Source organism: Aspergillus oryzae, chromosome 4 (assembly GCF_000184455.2).
Source record: "Aspergillus oryzae RIB40 DNA, chromosome 4".
Classification (NCBI taxonomy): Eukaryota; Fungi; Ascomycota; class Eurotiomycetes; order Eurotiales; family Aspergillaceae; genus Aspergillus; species Aspergillus oryzae.
Window position 1 is genome coordinate 2,938,668 of NC_036438.1, and position 15,367 is coordinate 2,954,034.

The 15,367-nt window shown below is 50.4% G+C and overlaps 5 protein-coding genes across 5 annotated transcripts; all 5 read left to right on the forward strand.

Annotated features, from left to right (window-relative positions):
- Positions 1-419: 419 nt before the first annotated feature.
- Positions 420-3,570, forward strand: chiA1 (class III chitinase ChiA1; the record flags this gene model as incomplete). The annotated part of the gene is made up of 4 exons (XM_023236757.1): positions 420-524; positions 581-1,019; positions 1,085-1,987; positions 2,489-3,570. 4 exons carry the CDS (start codon positions 420-422, stop codon positions 3,568-3,570), a joined length of 2,529 nt encoding a protein of 842 aa, XP_023091877.1.
- An 862-nt stretch (positions 3,571-4,432) lies between these two features.
- AO090102000585 (WW domain-containing protein) lies at positions 4,433-5,402 on the forward strand (the record flags this gene model as incomplete). Its single annotated transcript, XM_001822684.3, has 3 exons — positions 4,433-4,913; positions 5,009-5,094; positions 5,196-5,402. The coding sequence occupies 3 exons, from the start codon at positions 4,433-4,435 to the stop codon at positions 5,400-5,402; spliced, it is 774 nt and encodes a 257-aa protein (XP_001822736.1).
- Positions 5,403-5,872: 470 nt separating this feature from the next.
- On the forward strand, positions 5,873-7,103 carry AO090102000584 (CaiB/BaiF CoA transferase family protein; the record flags this gene model as incomplete). The annotated part of the gene is made up of 2 exons (XM_001822683.3): positions 5,873-5,930; positions 6,016-7,103. The coding sequence occupies 2 exons, from the start codon at positions 5,873-5,875 to the stop codon at positions 7,101-7,103; spliced, it is 1,146 nt and encodes a 381-aa protein (XP_001822735.1).
- A 2,374-nt stretch (positions 7,104-9,477) lies between these two features.
- On the forward strand, positions 9,478-10,308 carry AO090102000583 (uncharacterized protein; the record flags this gene model as incomplete). Its single annotated transcript, XM_001822682.3, has 1 exon — positions 9,478-10,308. One exon carries the CDS (start codon positions 9,478-9,480, stop codon positions 10,306-10,308), a length of 831 nt encoding a protein of 276 aa, XP_001822734.3.
- A 1,063-nt stretch (positions 10,309-11,371) lies between these two features.
- On the forward strand, positions 11,372-13,486 carry AO090102000582 (putative chromatin assembly factor 1 subunit A; the record flags this gene model as incomplete). The annotated part of the gene is made up of 3 exons (XM_023236758.1): positions 11,372-12,148; positions 12,211-13,334; positions 13,387-13,486. The coding sequence occupies 3 exons, from the start codon at positions 11,372-11,374 to the stop codon at positions 13,484-13,486; spliced, it is 2,001 nt and encodes a 666-aa protein (XP_023091876.1).
- Between the last annotated feature and the right edge of the window lie 1,881 nt (positions 13,487-15,367).

The following is a 15,367-nucleotide window of genomic DNA, read 5'->3' on the forward strand; positions in this document are numbered from 1 at the left end:
TCTGGAGCCACTCAGGGCTTCCCATGGTTCGAAGAAGTTAGCGCTCTAATATCGAGCTCCTCACTAGCACATTCTTTTACTGGAATGGGAAATGCTGCCATCCACCTATCGAATCCGCTAAGGCCTGGAGACATGTACAGTTCTGATTTGCCGAGTACTCATCCTTGGACTCTCCGTTCTAGCACCACCATGCAAATGGTGGCTAGACGTTGGGAGATTGGCTGCTTGCCGGCTCCCCTGAATATTCACGTATATAGTCTTCTTCCCTCATCCATGAATCCTCTACAAACAGTTCTGTGGCTTTGCTCGCGGTAACCCTCCCAGCAGACGTTTGTCTGCGTCCCTTCGTTGTTCTATTACACGCTCGTTTGACAGCCTCCATTGGCTATTAGTCTGACCGGTAGTCACTCCTTTGAGAAATGGTCTTTAGCAAGAGTGTCGCCGTTGCGGCGGCAGTCTCAGCCGTCTTTCCTTTGGTGCATGCTTTCAACGCCCAGTCGAAGTCCAATGTTGCAGTCTACTATGTATTAAAACCGAACCAGACAATTTCTGCTGCTTAACATTTACTGACTGTTTATAGGGTCAAGGGTATAACCAGCCCCGCCTCAGCCATTTCTGTCAAGAGACCGCACTAGATATCATCAACATTGGATTTGTCAATGGATTTCCTGATCAGAGCCCTGCCAATTGGCCTGGCAGTAACTTTGGCAACCAATGTGATGGACTGACCTATGACGTTGGTGGAGTCAAGACCGACTTGCTCTCGGGCTGCCATCAGATCATGGAAGATATTCCCATCTGCCAGGCAGCCGGCAAAAAGGTTCTATTGTCTATAGGGGGTTCTACCCCCGACAATCAGGAACTCCTCTCGACAGAAAGTGCTATCGGATTTGCCGAATTTCTCTGGGCATCCTTCGGCCCCGTGGATGATACTTGGGTGGCATGGGGCGGTCCCCGTCCGTTCGGCAACGTATCCGTCGACGGATTTGACTTCGACATAGAGCACAACGGTGGTTTTGGTATGTTCTAACCCTTGTGCCTCTAAGGCCCTTTCGAAACAGTTCCAGGGGCTAACTGATCCTAGGGTACGGAGCTATGGTCACCCGCTTTCGTGAGCTTTTTGCCGAAATACCTGATCAAAAGTTTTACCTATCCGGGTCCCCTCAATGCCATATACCCGATAAGCAACTGAGCCTCGCAATCGCAACATCCGCATTTGACTTTGTCTGGGTGCAGTTTTACAATAATGATGATTGCTCCGCTCGTAACTTCGTTGCTGGGGAGGGTTTCAACTTTGACGCTTGGGTCGACATTATCAAATTCGGCGGTAACCCAGCTGCAAAGCTCTTCGTCGGCCTGCCTGGCAGTGAAGCTGCGGCGCTTGACGGGTACTACTTGACTCCTGATGAGGTCAAGCCTTTGGTCAAAAAATACATGAAGCTGTATCCTGATACATTCGGAGGTATCATGGTTTGGGAGGCGACCCAGTCTGACCGAAACCAGATCAACGGGACTAGCTACGCAGGCAACATGAAGAGAATCCTGACTGAATTGGATCCTACGCCTCCCGCTCCGACAACCTCACCGTCCAGCTCCACCATCGCATCAAGCACTCCCATTTTGTCGAGTACTCCAGTCATTCCTGGAACACCAACGCCGTCAAGCACCCCTGCTCAGTCCAGCTCGCTAGCCTCTTCTTCAACCCCGTTGACATCTAGCACACCTGGCCATTCAAGCTCTCTTATCGCATCAAGCACTCCCATTAAGTCCAGCACTCCTGTCCAGTCGAGAACCCTTATTGGATCCAGTAGCCCTGCTCGGTCCAGCATGCCTGTCCAGTCTAGTACTCCAGTTCATTCAAGCACTCCTATTGTGCCAAGCAGTGCTGTCCAGTCCAGTACTCCAGATCACTCGAGCACCCCTATTGTGTCCAGCAGCCCTGTCCGGTCTAGCACTCCCGTTCACTCTAGTGTATCAACTCACTCAAGTATTCCTATTATATCAAGAAGTACTGTCCAGTCCAGTGCTCTGGCTCACTCAAGCACCGCTACCGCAACGAGCACACCTGCTCAGTCTAGCCCGCTAGTTCATTCAAGCACCCCTATTCAGTCAAGACCCCCACCATCATCAAGCGCAACTGCTCAATCAAGTACCCCAGCCAGATCGGCAACCACCTCAATGCCCAGTGTTCCTGGTCGGTCGTCTACCCCGGCTACATCTAGGACACAATCAGCATCTGTCACTGTCGGTCACTCGAGCTCTCTTATCAGCTCTATGTCTTCGCTCACATCCGGGATGCTGACAAGATCGAGCTCAGCAGTTGCCTCAGGGACACCATCTGCCTCGGCCATTCTGACAGAGACAATTTCGCCAATACCTTCCGGATCTTCTGGGAACACCATCTCTTCTGGGGAGCTTACATCGCCGGGCACTTTAACTCCTTCCACCCCGCCAGCCACTTCTGGGGCGCCAAATCTGTCAAGCTCAGCAACAGCATCCGAAAACCACTCGTCTACTAAGCCGCGTGTGTCGACAACATCCAACCCAACTGGTACCCCGGCATCCTCCACTGTGCCTGCACCATCTACTGCTTCTACTTCAGACTCGTCGAGCACCTCCACTACCAATCCAAACCAAACAGGTCAATCCAGCCCTATCCTGTCGCACACTTCTCATAGTGCTACTGCCTCCTCGTCGGCCCAAGCAGCTAACCCGACCACATCAACGGGCGCGGAGCCGGACAGCGGAGACGGAACAGTTACTAGTACGGTTACTTCCGGAATAGCGACCCCTTCCGTCATACCTACCGGTACTCCCTCGGAGCCTCTCACTGTCACAACTGTTATCGTCACCTCGTACATTGATATCTGTCCCACGGGGTTCACAACGATCACCACGACTTATACCACGACGTACTGCCCTGGAACAGTATCCGCAACCGCTACAGCCACGAACATCCCCTCTGGACCGGGGTCACAGACCGCTATCCCTACTCCCCCTGAGGGATGGACCTCAACTGTGACTGTCTGTACGCACTGTGCTCCAACGCCAACCACGGTGACTCTTACTCTACCAGTGACCACAACTACTGAACCTGTCAGTGTGCCAGCCCAGCAGACCACTAATGTTCCACCTGCTGAGGACTGGACCACAACAGTCACTGTCTGTACGGAGTGCGCATCGACGCCAACTACTTTGACACTTACTGTGCCTGCCACGGGAGCTGGCTCTAACCCCGTCAACCCTATCAGCACCATCGCTGTTGGGCAAATTAGCAGCTCATCCGGACGCGAGAGCTCCGTTATCCCCGTAGTTACAAATACTGTCACCAGCCACAGCCAGAGCCTTTCGAAGACTTCTGTGATTGCTGGAACAGGCAGTGTACATCCGTCGTCCTCAACCTTGGCTGTCAGACCCTCGACCAGTGGATCACGAGTCCCCGTGGCTCCTAGCGAGACGCAGGATAATGTGTCGCCCATATTCACGGGTGTTGCATCGCAGCCTGTTAGACTCGGCCACGGAGCTGCTACTCTCCTCGCTCTTGTTTTGGCTGTAATCCTTTTGATGTGAAGCCTTCCGGTTTTATGATCATGGCTACGCTTAGCCAAATGAATGACGATGTTAGGTCGCGGGGCCAAGGGAGCCATGGTCAACGCGTTCTCCTTGTCTGATGTTCACTTCTAATAACCCCTCTTATTGAATCTATTTCTTGTCACATTTCCGACTTTCATGTCGTTCATTGAGTTGATCAAATGACCAAGTAATGTTTCTATTATATATGTACCGAGATCGAAGACGTATTTTGATCATCTGGGCTTTCTACTATGCTCACTCAATAGTCTCTCACTAAGATGAAATCGAATGTCCCCTTTACCGGAATGAATACGTGAACCTGGTACAGTCCGTACCAACAAGCTTCCGGCCAAGCCGGGACGATCCGACAGAACCAAAGCTGTATTATAAACAAAGGCGGTGGGAGCGGTGGGGTCACCATTGTTTACTAGTACGAGGGCCAAGGGGATAATAGGTTGATCCTTATTGAACAGATGATACCATGCCGTAAGTTCACTGATGGTATGGAAACAGGGTGTATGTTTGAGGCTTCCAGCTCACTATACATAGGTAGTGTACGGAGTACAGTACCAACACTATCTAGCTTAGCTTCAGCTATCGCTACCGTACACCCGTAATATCCATTAGTACGTACCATACAATGCTGAACTGTCAGGGTCCAAGCTGAGGATCTGGGACCCAATCTAAAAGACTTAGCCCCGATGGCAGTGCTTAATCCAATCCCTTTTTGCCCTTAATTACCCCTCCTATGTTTCAGCTATTTCGAGAGCATATATCTACAATCTCCTTTCCTCCCCCTTTCTTACCCCTCCTCTTCTTTTCCATTATACCACTAAATCTTGCTCCTACAAAAATCACAATGGAATTCGTCAGCAAACTTGCCGAAAAGTTCCTCGACAAGGACAAGTCCAGCGGCAGCCAAGAAGGCTATGGCAACCAAGGCGGCTACGGTGGAGGTGACCAGGGATATGGCGGCGGCTATCCTCAACAACAACAGCATTCAGGCCCTCAAGTGCCCCCCCCATGGATCGCCCGGTGGGATGGGGAGTCACAGCGCTGGTTCTACGTGAACGAGCAGACCGGCGAGAGGACCTGGAACCACCCAGGCCAGGGCGGTGGCTACGGACAGCCGCAGCCTTCGTACGGTGGCGGTGCACCTTACGGGGGAGAACAGTCGTATGGCCAGCAGCCCTCGTATGGCTATGGCGAGTCGCGCCAGGGAGATTTCTATCAGCAGCAGGAGGAGCCTAAGAAGGATCACACTGCGGCGAAAATTGCAGGTGCTGCGGTTTTAGGTGTTGCTGGTGGAGCGTTGGGAGCGTATGGTCTGCATGAAGCGCGTATGTCTTTTTTTTTTTTTTTTTTTTTCTCTCCCTTTACCGCCATTTTTCTTTCTGATGTTTGTTTGCTTTGCAACGGGACTGACGCCTACCAGATGAAAAGTGGGATGAGAACAAGGAAGAGTGGAAACAGGATGTTCAGGATTTCCCTGAAAATGCTGCGGAGTGGACCGGCGAGAAGGTATGTCTTTGCTTTTTCTTTTTGCTTTGTTTATGTTTATTTTTGCTCCTATGCGTTCATATTGAATCGGGCATGTTTGAGTATACTAATACATGCATCAGGTCGGTGAAGCCGAAGCAGGCTGGGATCGTGCCGAGGATCGAGTCGAACAAGGCTGGGATAACGCCGTCGATAAGGTTGAGGACTTCCCCGAAAATGCTGCAGAGTGGACCGGCGAAAAGGTCGGAGCCGTGGAACGATTCGGGGACGATATGCACGATGCATACGAGCGGGGAGAGGATGAGGGCCGCGGTGACGACGATTGGTAATTCTGGAAACTCCAGTATTTTCCTCGGTCTGTTCTTGTAGGGTTGGATTTGGAAGAGATCTTTCAATCGGACTGGATTGTTATTATTATTACCACTTGAAGCTGGTTCTACCCAAAGAATTGGACTATTCCTCTTCGGGAACATTCGGGATTTACCCATGATATCCACTGCCTATGCAAACAGTTAGACTCATACCTAGGCAGTAAGTAGCATCTAGATATACACCGTAGGATCACCGGAAGATAAACTGTAGAGAAACTTTCCTCTTGACCATTCGTTTCCCCGCACGTGGCCGCCGGACCTCGGTTGCCGAGTGTGCCTCAAGCATCTCTATAATTCAAATATGTGCTAACTCGTCACATCGCGGTCAATCTTTTGTTTTGTTTTTCTTTTTTTATTAGGATGAAGTGCCGTTTGTCGACTTCGGATCTACGGGTTGGCCACGTAACTGTTCGATCAATCCATACAGAATGTCCACCACACCCCTCGCAGGTATTCGCGTGGTCGAGCTTGCAGGCCTAGCTCCCGGTTGGTCTTGACCGCAATTCATATCTGCCGGTAACATGCCGGTATAGCTAAGACGGTTACGTGTTTTACTGACTGGGATTTACAGGTCCATTTGCTGGACTATTGCTTGCAGATTACGGGGCGTCCGTGCTGCGCATCGATCGGCCAAATGCCGTGAGTAGCGATCAGTTAACGCGTCGTAAATCCTCGATCACCTTGGACCTACGAAACGCAGCATCGCACAGCGTCCTCCTTTCGGTGTTGGCCAAAGCCGATATCCTCATTGATCCTTACCGCCCCGGCGTCTTAGAACGCTTGGGTCTTTCCCCATCGGAGGTCCTCCTGAAGTATAACCCTCGCTTGATCGTGGCGCGCATGACGGGATTCCGACGAGACGGTAAATACAAGGACATGGCGGGTCACGATATTAATTACATCGCGGTGTCGGGGGTGCTCTCCATGCTGGGGCGAGCAGGTGAACCTCCTTATGCCCCGGGTAATATTATTGGCGATTTCGCGGGCGGAGGCGCAATGTGTTTCATGGGCATATTGCTTGCTTTGCTGTCGCGCACACGCACAGGACGCGGCCAAGTCGTAGAGGCTAACATGGTCGATGGCTCTGCGTACTTAGCGGCGATGCCGCGACTGAATCGGCAAACGCCGCTGTGGAGCGGGCCCCGAGGGCAGAACATGTTAGACGGCGGCAGTCCGTTTTATGACACGTATGAGACCAAGGATAAAGGCAAGTATTTCGCCGTTGGAGCGCTGGAACCCCAATTTTACGCTGCGCTCCTCAAGGGACTCGGGTTCGGTTCGGAGGAACTTCCCTCACGGGACGATAGGGAGAATTGGCCAGTCCTCCGAGCGGCGTTTGCGAAGCGATTCAAAGAGAAGACGCGGGCGGAGTGGGAATCTATTTTTGACGGCACGGATGCTTGCGCGACACCTGTATTGGAGCAGGATGAGCTCGAGCAAGGGGGCTTTGAACAACGGCCTGCCGTTCATCTCGTTGATACGCCAGCACTGCCCATTGCGACCGACGATGGGGGCTGGACGGGAGGTGGCCTGACCCCCGGGGAAGGTGGACAGGAGACGTTGGAGGCTTGGTTAGGATGGAAAGAAGGACGCGAATATGATGTCAGATCCGATGGGGCATTGATAAAGACCGGAGAGGAGGGGAAGGCGAAGCTGTGAGGATGAGACGATGATAATACGAGACGAACCAGATAGTATGGGTTGATTGATTGTGTTCGCGGTTCGGATGAACTCACGCGCCCGTAGGGCTGAGGCCCCGCGCACTCGATTCGGTAATTGGCCACCCCATCGTCCGACTCGAAAATTACTGCTTTTGATCAGTGATGCTGTCATTGACTTTTTAATGGCAAATTGATAGGGCAGTGCATTAAAGTTATACCTATTTACTGTTGGTCAAAAAGGGTAAAAAGAGAGAAAAGAGTTAAAATGTCAAAAAAGAAAAAGGACATTTGACTGAAACCAGCACAACTTTATGTGCCAACAATTTCATCACGTATAAAACCTGTCTTAGTTAACTGATTCTACATTACTACATTATTACGGCCAAGGAATAAAGGAGGAGTTAAAATAGTGTCTAGAGTGAGACAGTCCGATTCATGGCGAGCTGAAAGACCCATACAAGTCAGCCGCTGGTTGGAGGAAAATGTTACCGTGCCAATGTATGTAACAACACATGTTAAGTTCGCGGGGATTGATTCGATACCCGTGTCATGGTCACGTCATTATTGGTTATTTCCGGCCGGAATCGTGCATCCGTCTTAAATCAAGGTAACAATCAATACTACTACTACGGTACCACCGTATCTTTTCCTAGATAACAGCCAACTTCGAACTTGGAAGCACTGAGGGGGGTAAAAAATCCAAATAGATAAAAAATAAAGAAAAGTAACTTTGCAAACTAAAACGGTGGCTCCAGCTGACAGGTACGATGATACATACCATGTCCGGTATACAGTAGTGGTACCAGGTACCTGGACCATTCTGAGTCCCCTTTTCCCCCTTCCATTTCATGAAGCATTCTTGCCTAGTAACCACTCGTCGGTTCGGACTTCAGACGTCTACAATCTCGACTGCTTCATTTCCCGAGCCTTCCGGATGTTTCAAATGTGGAGTATTCTACGTCATTCCACTGTTTTGTGCTTTGGTTCTGGGGGAAAAATTTTCGACTGTTCCTAGCGGGTGACCAAGGGTACTAGTCGGTACGCTGTACCTGTACTATTGTTCCCCTTTATTGAGTCCTGAGTACCATGTACCGGTTCGGTATCTAGCGTAATTTCACCTGGTATGATCTAATACCAGCGCCGTCCCGCCACGTGCGGGTAGTGTGGCGCAGTCCGGCCCTATCTCCTGATGATCTCTGTTGGATCCGCGATACGGTCATTGCGATGAAGCTTGAAGGCTAAGGTCGGTTCTTTGAGCGAGGAACAGCCACCCATGACTGGTCCTATGTCTCAGCTTTCTCACCGATGGTTACTAAGTTGTGGATGAGCCGTGGCTGTGCGAGAAAGTTTTACCCCAGTGCACTATTCATTGTCCGTAATTTATCTCCGTATTGCACACTTTCGTATTCGGTACTGCTGCCCACCCGTCACACTTGGTTTTTCCACCTTAAAGTTCTCTCCTCTTCTTTTTCTTCCTCCCCGTCGCAAAGAGCCGAAGCGACCGATCGCTTTTCCAAGTTCTGAATGCGCTGTAATTTATTTCCTGTCTTTCTCCTCTTTCTCCGGCCTTGATAAACGGACCTTCTCCCCCCAGCGGGCAACGTGGGATCGGTGCTCCTTTGTGTACAATTGTTGTCGTCAGCTTTGTCTCGAAATTGACCCCTCCGCCATACAATCAATGTCCCCTGCAAGTGTGACTTGGTAAAATTGGGTACCCGCCAAGTGCCAGGCAATCGTTTCTCACAGCAATCACTATTACTACGGAAAAGTAGATCTGACAGCCTTTACCTGGCCGTTCCAACGAGCTTTTCTTTTTCCTTCCTTCCAATCACTGGTATCATTCGCTTGCACGGCTTCCTTCTGCGCCGGTCCCTGTTGCAAGTATCGTACAACGACGGAAGCGCTGGCCGTTCATTGATCCGTTAACCCCAGGGCGGCTCGGCTTGCCTTACTTATCCCCTCAATTAACACGGCGCGGCGAGTACGACGCTTCCTATATCCCCTCAGAGTCTTAACCCCCCGTCCCCCCTGGGTCGTGTTGCCCGATCTCTGCCGCCATCTTTGGACGGCGTAAATAGCCTCTCCCTTTCTTCCGAGGCCCCTCTGCCTCTTTAAGATACATGGCAGGCGTGCAACTGCAACAACCCACCATGACCGACTATCGATTGCCGCTCCATCAGCCACCACCTGCTCGGAAGCCGGTTCCTGGGATGCATGCTGGTTATCCATTCCAGTCCTATGATGGACCTCATAAGCAACAGCTCTCTCACCCATCTCTCGCTCACAATCGGGGCCGGATGCCTTCGGCCAATGCGTCGCCCTATATGGCTCAGCAACAACCGTACTCCAATACCCCTTCGCCTCATCATACCATGACCTCTACTCCTAGTTACCCTCCCTCGAGAAGAATGTCGAGCGCCACAACCTCTACAAGCTCGACTGGCAACGCCGCGGGTCACTCCGCCGTTTCGGATATTCGCAGAAGCACGTCATCCCGTTCCGCCAACTCTCAGCTGGGTTATGTAGCTCTAATGCGGAGACAGAAGGCCACGGTGTGGTGTGATCGAGCACAGCCGGAGGATCCGCGCCTCCGAGCCCAGAAGCTTGCCGACAAGAAGAGAGCGTACCTCGAAGTCCATGGCGCAGGCGCTGGTGGACGGGCAAGTACCCTTGGAAGCGGTAAAATTAAACACTCCAAAGGAGGTACTGATTTCTCGCCCTCGAACCTCGTGTCGGCTACTGTTCCCGTACGGCTCAGTGCCAATGAAGTGGGTGATGCGGATGAGGATGCACACAGTGATCATGGGTTTCCTCATCGTCGCACTGGCAGTGGTCGCAGCTCTCTGGGAAGCAACCATCGTTATCCCAGTGGCTACCAGCGGACACCCCAGGGCACTATGGGAAGTAACAGCACTCCCCCAAGTGAGAAGACGGATTTGCCAAATGTCACGGAGCATCCGCCGGCGGAGAGCACGGAGGAAAAGAAAGTCAACGATGACGCCGCTACCACCTACAGCTTCGAGGCTGCAGATGAGGACAATTTTGGGAGCGTAGGGGAGATGGCTGCCCCGAGTGCAGCTACCACGGCGGCCGAAAAGGCGAGAAGGGCGGACGAACTAAGACGGCGGGGTAGTGTGGACGACCGAACGAGCACGATGACCAATGTCCGACTCTTTGTTGCGAATCCAGACCTCAGTGATTAGTGGCACCTTGTATCGTCATATATCGCATTTATCTCTCAGATCTATGCTCACGAAAATACCCAGCTCGGCTGAAGCCCAGCAAGCAGTCCAACTTCATGCAGCTTATGCCATCCTTCTTGTTTTCTTTCTTCACTCTGTTTCTACATTCCATTTCTGTGTTTCTTCCCACCAGGATTGCTCTGGTCGAGTAGTGCTCGAGCCCGGTCTGGATCCCGGGACCCGTACCTCGGTTTTTGCGCTGCGTGCAGGCGGCCTGATGCATTGCGCTTCTTGTTCTGTTTTATTCCCCTCACTGCATGTTTTGGCGCCTATGCTTCTAAAGCATTGGGTTTCGTGCTACTGGACTTGCATCAGTGGCACCTTGGGCGTCCTTTATGGTTTTACGAGCAGCTAGTAATAATAATATCTTCTGTACATACTCTACAACCTGTGCTATCAGTGGTGTATATCGATCCAATTTGCGTGTAGAGTTGCAAAATCCATTATACCCTTAAAAGACTAAGTTGAGCTACATTATTAAATGAACTAGAAGCTAGTAACTGAATGCGAATGTTGAAGCAATGAACAAGCCTCAAAGCAAACTAGGAAGTAAATCATAAAGTAGAAAGCATCATCCTCCATCTTACATAATCCCCCACACGTGCCCCTGACGCGAAGCAGTCGCGCCCGACAATCCAATTAACGCGTTCCCGACTCAACAACCAATCCCTCCGATGACATACCAGACCGAGGATCCTGTATCCTGTCCCGGAATTGCTTTTCCATTCGACTATCGCGATTGACTTATTATTATTATTATTATTATCATTATAATACGAGGGTGAGACTGTACGGTATTTGTGTCATTGAGGTTGTTCTGTCATTTTCCTTGTTCCTGGTGAACCGAACCGAACCAACCCAACCCGATTTGTTCGATGTGTGAGAGTAGTTTCCACCCTTGATTTCTAGATTCCGGTTCACTTCAACTTCATCTTTAAACCTGTCTTGAGTAGTGATTACCCCGGGTCCATACCCGAAAAGAGAAAGAGATCAGGAAGGAAGGAAGGAAAGCAAACGGCAGAAAATGGAGGTCTCGATGGACACAAGCCCAGCCGCCCTTTCTCCCCTCCCCCAGTCACAATCACAATCGCAACAACCATCATCAACGACGGCGTCTACACCACCCTATCCGGCATCTCCGACCGCCTCCAGAAAACGTTCCGTCCAAGATATCGATGCACAGACGATGCAGACGCCATCGACTGCGACTGCTGTCCACAGAGACACCAAAAAATCTCCAACGTATACCGACAAAGAAAACCAGGAGAATGCCGATCCCTCTATACAAAGTTCTACACGTGTGTCTCCTGTCTTGGAGATGAGTCACGTACTGATTGCAGGTGGGGGCGCGAAGGCCGGTGATGAGGCCCCGGTACAGAATACAAAGGAGGCTACGCTGGGAAGATCAGTTCCTAGTCCGGGATCAACTCATTTGTCTACGGATGCGGGCGCGGGTGCCCCTGCCGCTAAGAAGAGGAAGCTGTCTCCTGCGAGTAAGGAGGCTAAGCAACAGGAGAAGGAAGCTAAGCAGCAGGAAAAGGAGGCTAAGCAGCAAGAGAAGGAGGCCAAGGAACGTCAAAGATTAGAAGAAAAGGCAAAGAAAGAAGAGGAGAAGAGAGTGAAGGAAGAAGAGAAGAAAAAGCGGGACGCAGAGCGGGAGGAAGAACGTAAGCGGAAGGAGGAGAAAAAGAAGGCGAAGGAAGAGGAGAGGGCTGCAAAGGAAGAAGAAAAACGGAAAAAGGAGGCAGCCAAAGAAGAGGAGAAGCGAAAAAAGGAGGAGGAGAAATTGAAGAAGGAGAGAGTAAGCTTCCTACAACGACAACTCATGCCTCATGTATAGCTGGTCTAACTGTTCACTCGCAGGCTCAACCCAAGCTGAACGCCTTCTTCGCAAAACCAAAACCTCCTGTGCAGCCCTCGAACGCAGCGCTTACTGCGTCTCCCAAGAAGTCTGGAGGCGATGGCTGCACAAATGAACCCTCTCATGAAGCTGGCACTATGTCCGATTATCAACGAGCATTCCCTAAATTCTTCCTACAGTCCCACACGAAAGTTGCTCCACCGCATATGTTTCAACGTGATTCAGAAGGCCTTCGACTAATCAGAGAAAAGCTTGATGCGTCCATGAAGTCGCCTAATAGCTCGGAAGAAGCTCTTATATTTCGGCCTTCGGATATTTTCAACATGATGCCATACAAGCGACGGCGGGGAAGACTACCCGCTTCTGTCAAGGATATCCTTCTAGAGATGCAAAACCTGAACGACCAATCAGGGACGTCGGAGGCTGTACAGCGACAACAGGGTCTTTTGAAGAAGGTTCGAATGAAATCTCTTAAGTTTGGTGAAGATGTCCGACCCCCCTATCAGGGAACGTACTCTAAGCCCCTTCCCGAATCCAAGGCCTATAAGATGATGCGGAACCCCTTCCACCGCGGCTTACCTGACACGAACTACGACTACGACTCTGAAGCTGAATGGGAGGAACCGGAAGAAGGTGAGGAACTCGACTCGGAGGAGGAGGAAGAGATGAGCGAAGACGGCGAGGATGACATGGATGGCTTCTTGGATGATGAGGATGACCAATTGGTCGACGGGAAGAGACGTCTTATCGTTGGCGATCTAGAACCCGTCTGCAGCGGCATTCAATGGCACGATCAGGGTGTGGATCCAGAGTTCAAGGCATACAGGGTCGAGACCATATCAGATGCAGTGTCATTGCCTATTGACCCATTCTCCACAATGTACTGGCAAAAGCCCAAGACATCGGAGCCGGCTCAGACCAGTGGTGCGGGACGGTCATCGCTTCACTCTTTCTTGGGCAACCCATCTTCAGGGAGTGCGTCAACGCAGGACGGCAGCGCACTGCCACTGTTGGGGCCCGGGAAATCCAAGCGACCCTTCCCCCCAGAACTGCTGGCGGAATTCAAGCAAGTTGTGGACGGAAGCGATCTGTCGAAGCTAGGGTTGATTGAGATTCTGAAGAAAAGGTCAGTAAAGTAGGGTTCCTTCAGTTCCATTCGCCGCTAATGACAACTGCAGGTTTCCGAAGGTTTCTAAAGATGCCTTGAAAGACACGTTGAACAGCGTGGCTACGCGGGTGGGACAGAAAGAGGCTGAGAAGAAATGGGTTTGCAAATAGTCATGGTATTGGAGGAGACGTAACAGCAAGCGTTCGATGTTCCGAAGAAAGACAACGCATGCCACGGACGGCTGGTGTTCTGGCGTCAGGTTCACCTTGGGTCGTGCAAGGAATAGACTACCCTCGAGGGAGATTTATTGGTTGCGAGTGCTTCAGATCCTCAAGCGCCAGCGGAATTGCAGCCACTGGTTTGTTTGCGATTGATGTGTAATGACGGCGATTGCTTTAGAGGGCCAGTGCAATGGGAACTAGACGTTGATTTGTATATGGATATACTATACGGAGCTGGGTTATTGACTACACGGGCCACTGTTCTCTCTCTCTCTTTCTATTCTTTTCTTTTCTTTTCTTTTCTCTTTTCCCATTAGTGATACCTGCGCCATAACTCGGTCAGACTTGTAGAAGAAGGTAGGGAAAGGACAGTAAGGGTTTAAAAAAAAAGAAAAGAAAAGAATGAAAATAGAAGATGCTAAAAACAGACTGCATCGAATAGTTCCTTTTTCTCAGCCATCGCTGCAGAGTTGATGACACAGTCGGTGATCATGCAGTTCCAGACTGGAGCATGCGTAAGGGAGTATGAGTTGTTACAGAATGTACTACTCTTGGAGTGCAAACATGACTGGTGGTTCCCTCAAGTCAGCATCGGATTCAGCTGAGGATGTCATCTGGACTAGACTTCTTTAGGGCTAGTCCGGGTGAGTTATTCAGTGGCGGTTGAACACGTGCCAGTGGGGTTCTGGAGTCATTAGGAAGAATTATTAATACGAAGCCGCGATGTTTGGCCCTAGTTTATTTGTTGTTGCTGGGGCATTGATCCGATTGCTGTTGATGGGTGCCTTTAATTCTTTTTTTTTTCTTTGCTGTCACTGCGGAGTAGCTTCGGCTGTACTAAAATGGTATCTTCCTAGTTGCAAACAGTCGGAGGAATTCCCACTATTCATACTATCTAATGATCCTTCTGGGAATATGGCACCGTTACTAGCAGACCACTAGTTTGTACCTCACCTCTCTTTTATGACGGAGGGGAGAGGGGGAAAGAGAAATTAAGATGCGATTTATGCATCCCAACCCCAGAAACAAGAAATGGACCAGAAAACCCCCTCCTAAACTTCAAGGCCAGCAGTAAGGGGTGGTTGGGCGACGAATCATGGGGGCACGGAGGGAACCAACCGGAGCCATCATGCATGTATGCAGTGCCAGCGCATCACTGACTGTTTGACTCTTTCTGCTTGGGTACTTAGTTTGTCCTCGTCCCCCAACTACTGACTAGTAAGTAGTATCTGTACAAATTGTTCTATCATTCGACTCGGGCGCTTTCGTGTCAATTGTGTTGCGATCGTCCTTTGGCTTTTCGATTTGTTTTATTTAGTTTTTTTTAGTTTTTTATTTTTTTAATTTTTTTTTCTTCTTTCCCGCCTTCCGTTTCTCTTCCGCCATCTGCCATTCTTAGCACCTCGGAACGGTTGAGAAGAAATCTCCTACGCGGGACGGAGGAAGTGGGGGGGGGGGGGGGGGGGGGGCGCTGTTCTTACTTAGTATAGGTATTGATGATTCTGCAGCAGAAACGGGAGAAATATGGTGGTATTTCAACACTAACGGTTTTTGTTTTTTACGAAGTAGTACCTTTTTGAAGAGAAAATATCGAGAAATAGATTTACTGGCCTTTTTTCGAATGTTTCATGTTCTCTTTCGGTTAATGGGAAGGGGATATCATATAGTATGTGCATATGGACCTACCACATAGCACACAATACACCTAAATAAAGTAATTTTCCCATATATGTAGTTGTAGTGAGAGAGAGAGAGAGAGAGAGAGAGAGAGAGAGTCACACCAACATTGCCTCACTTCAACCAGTGTACGCCTGCAGTTGTTCCCTCCAC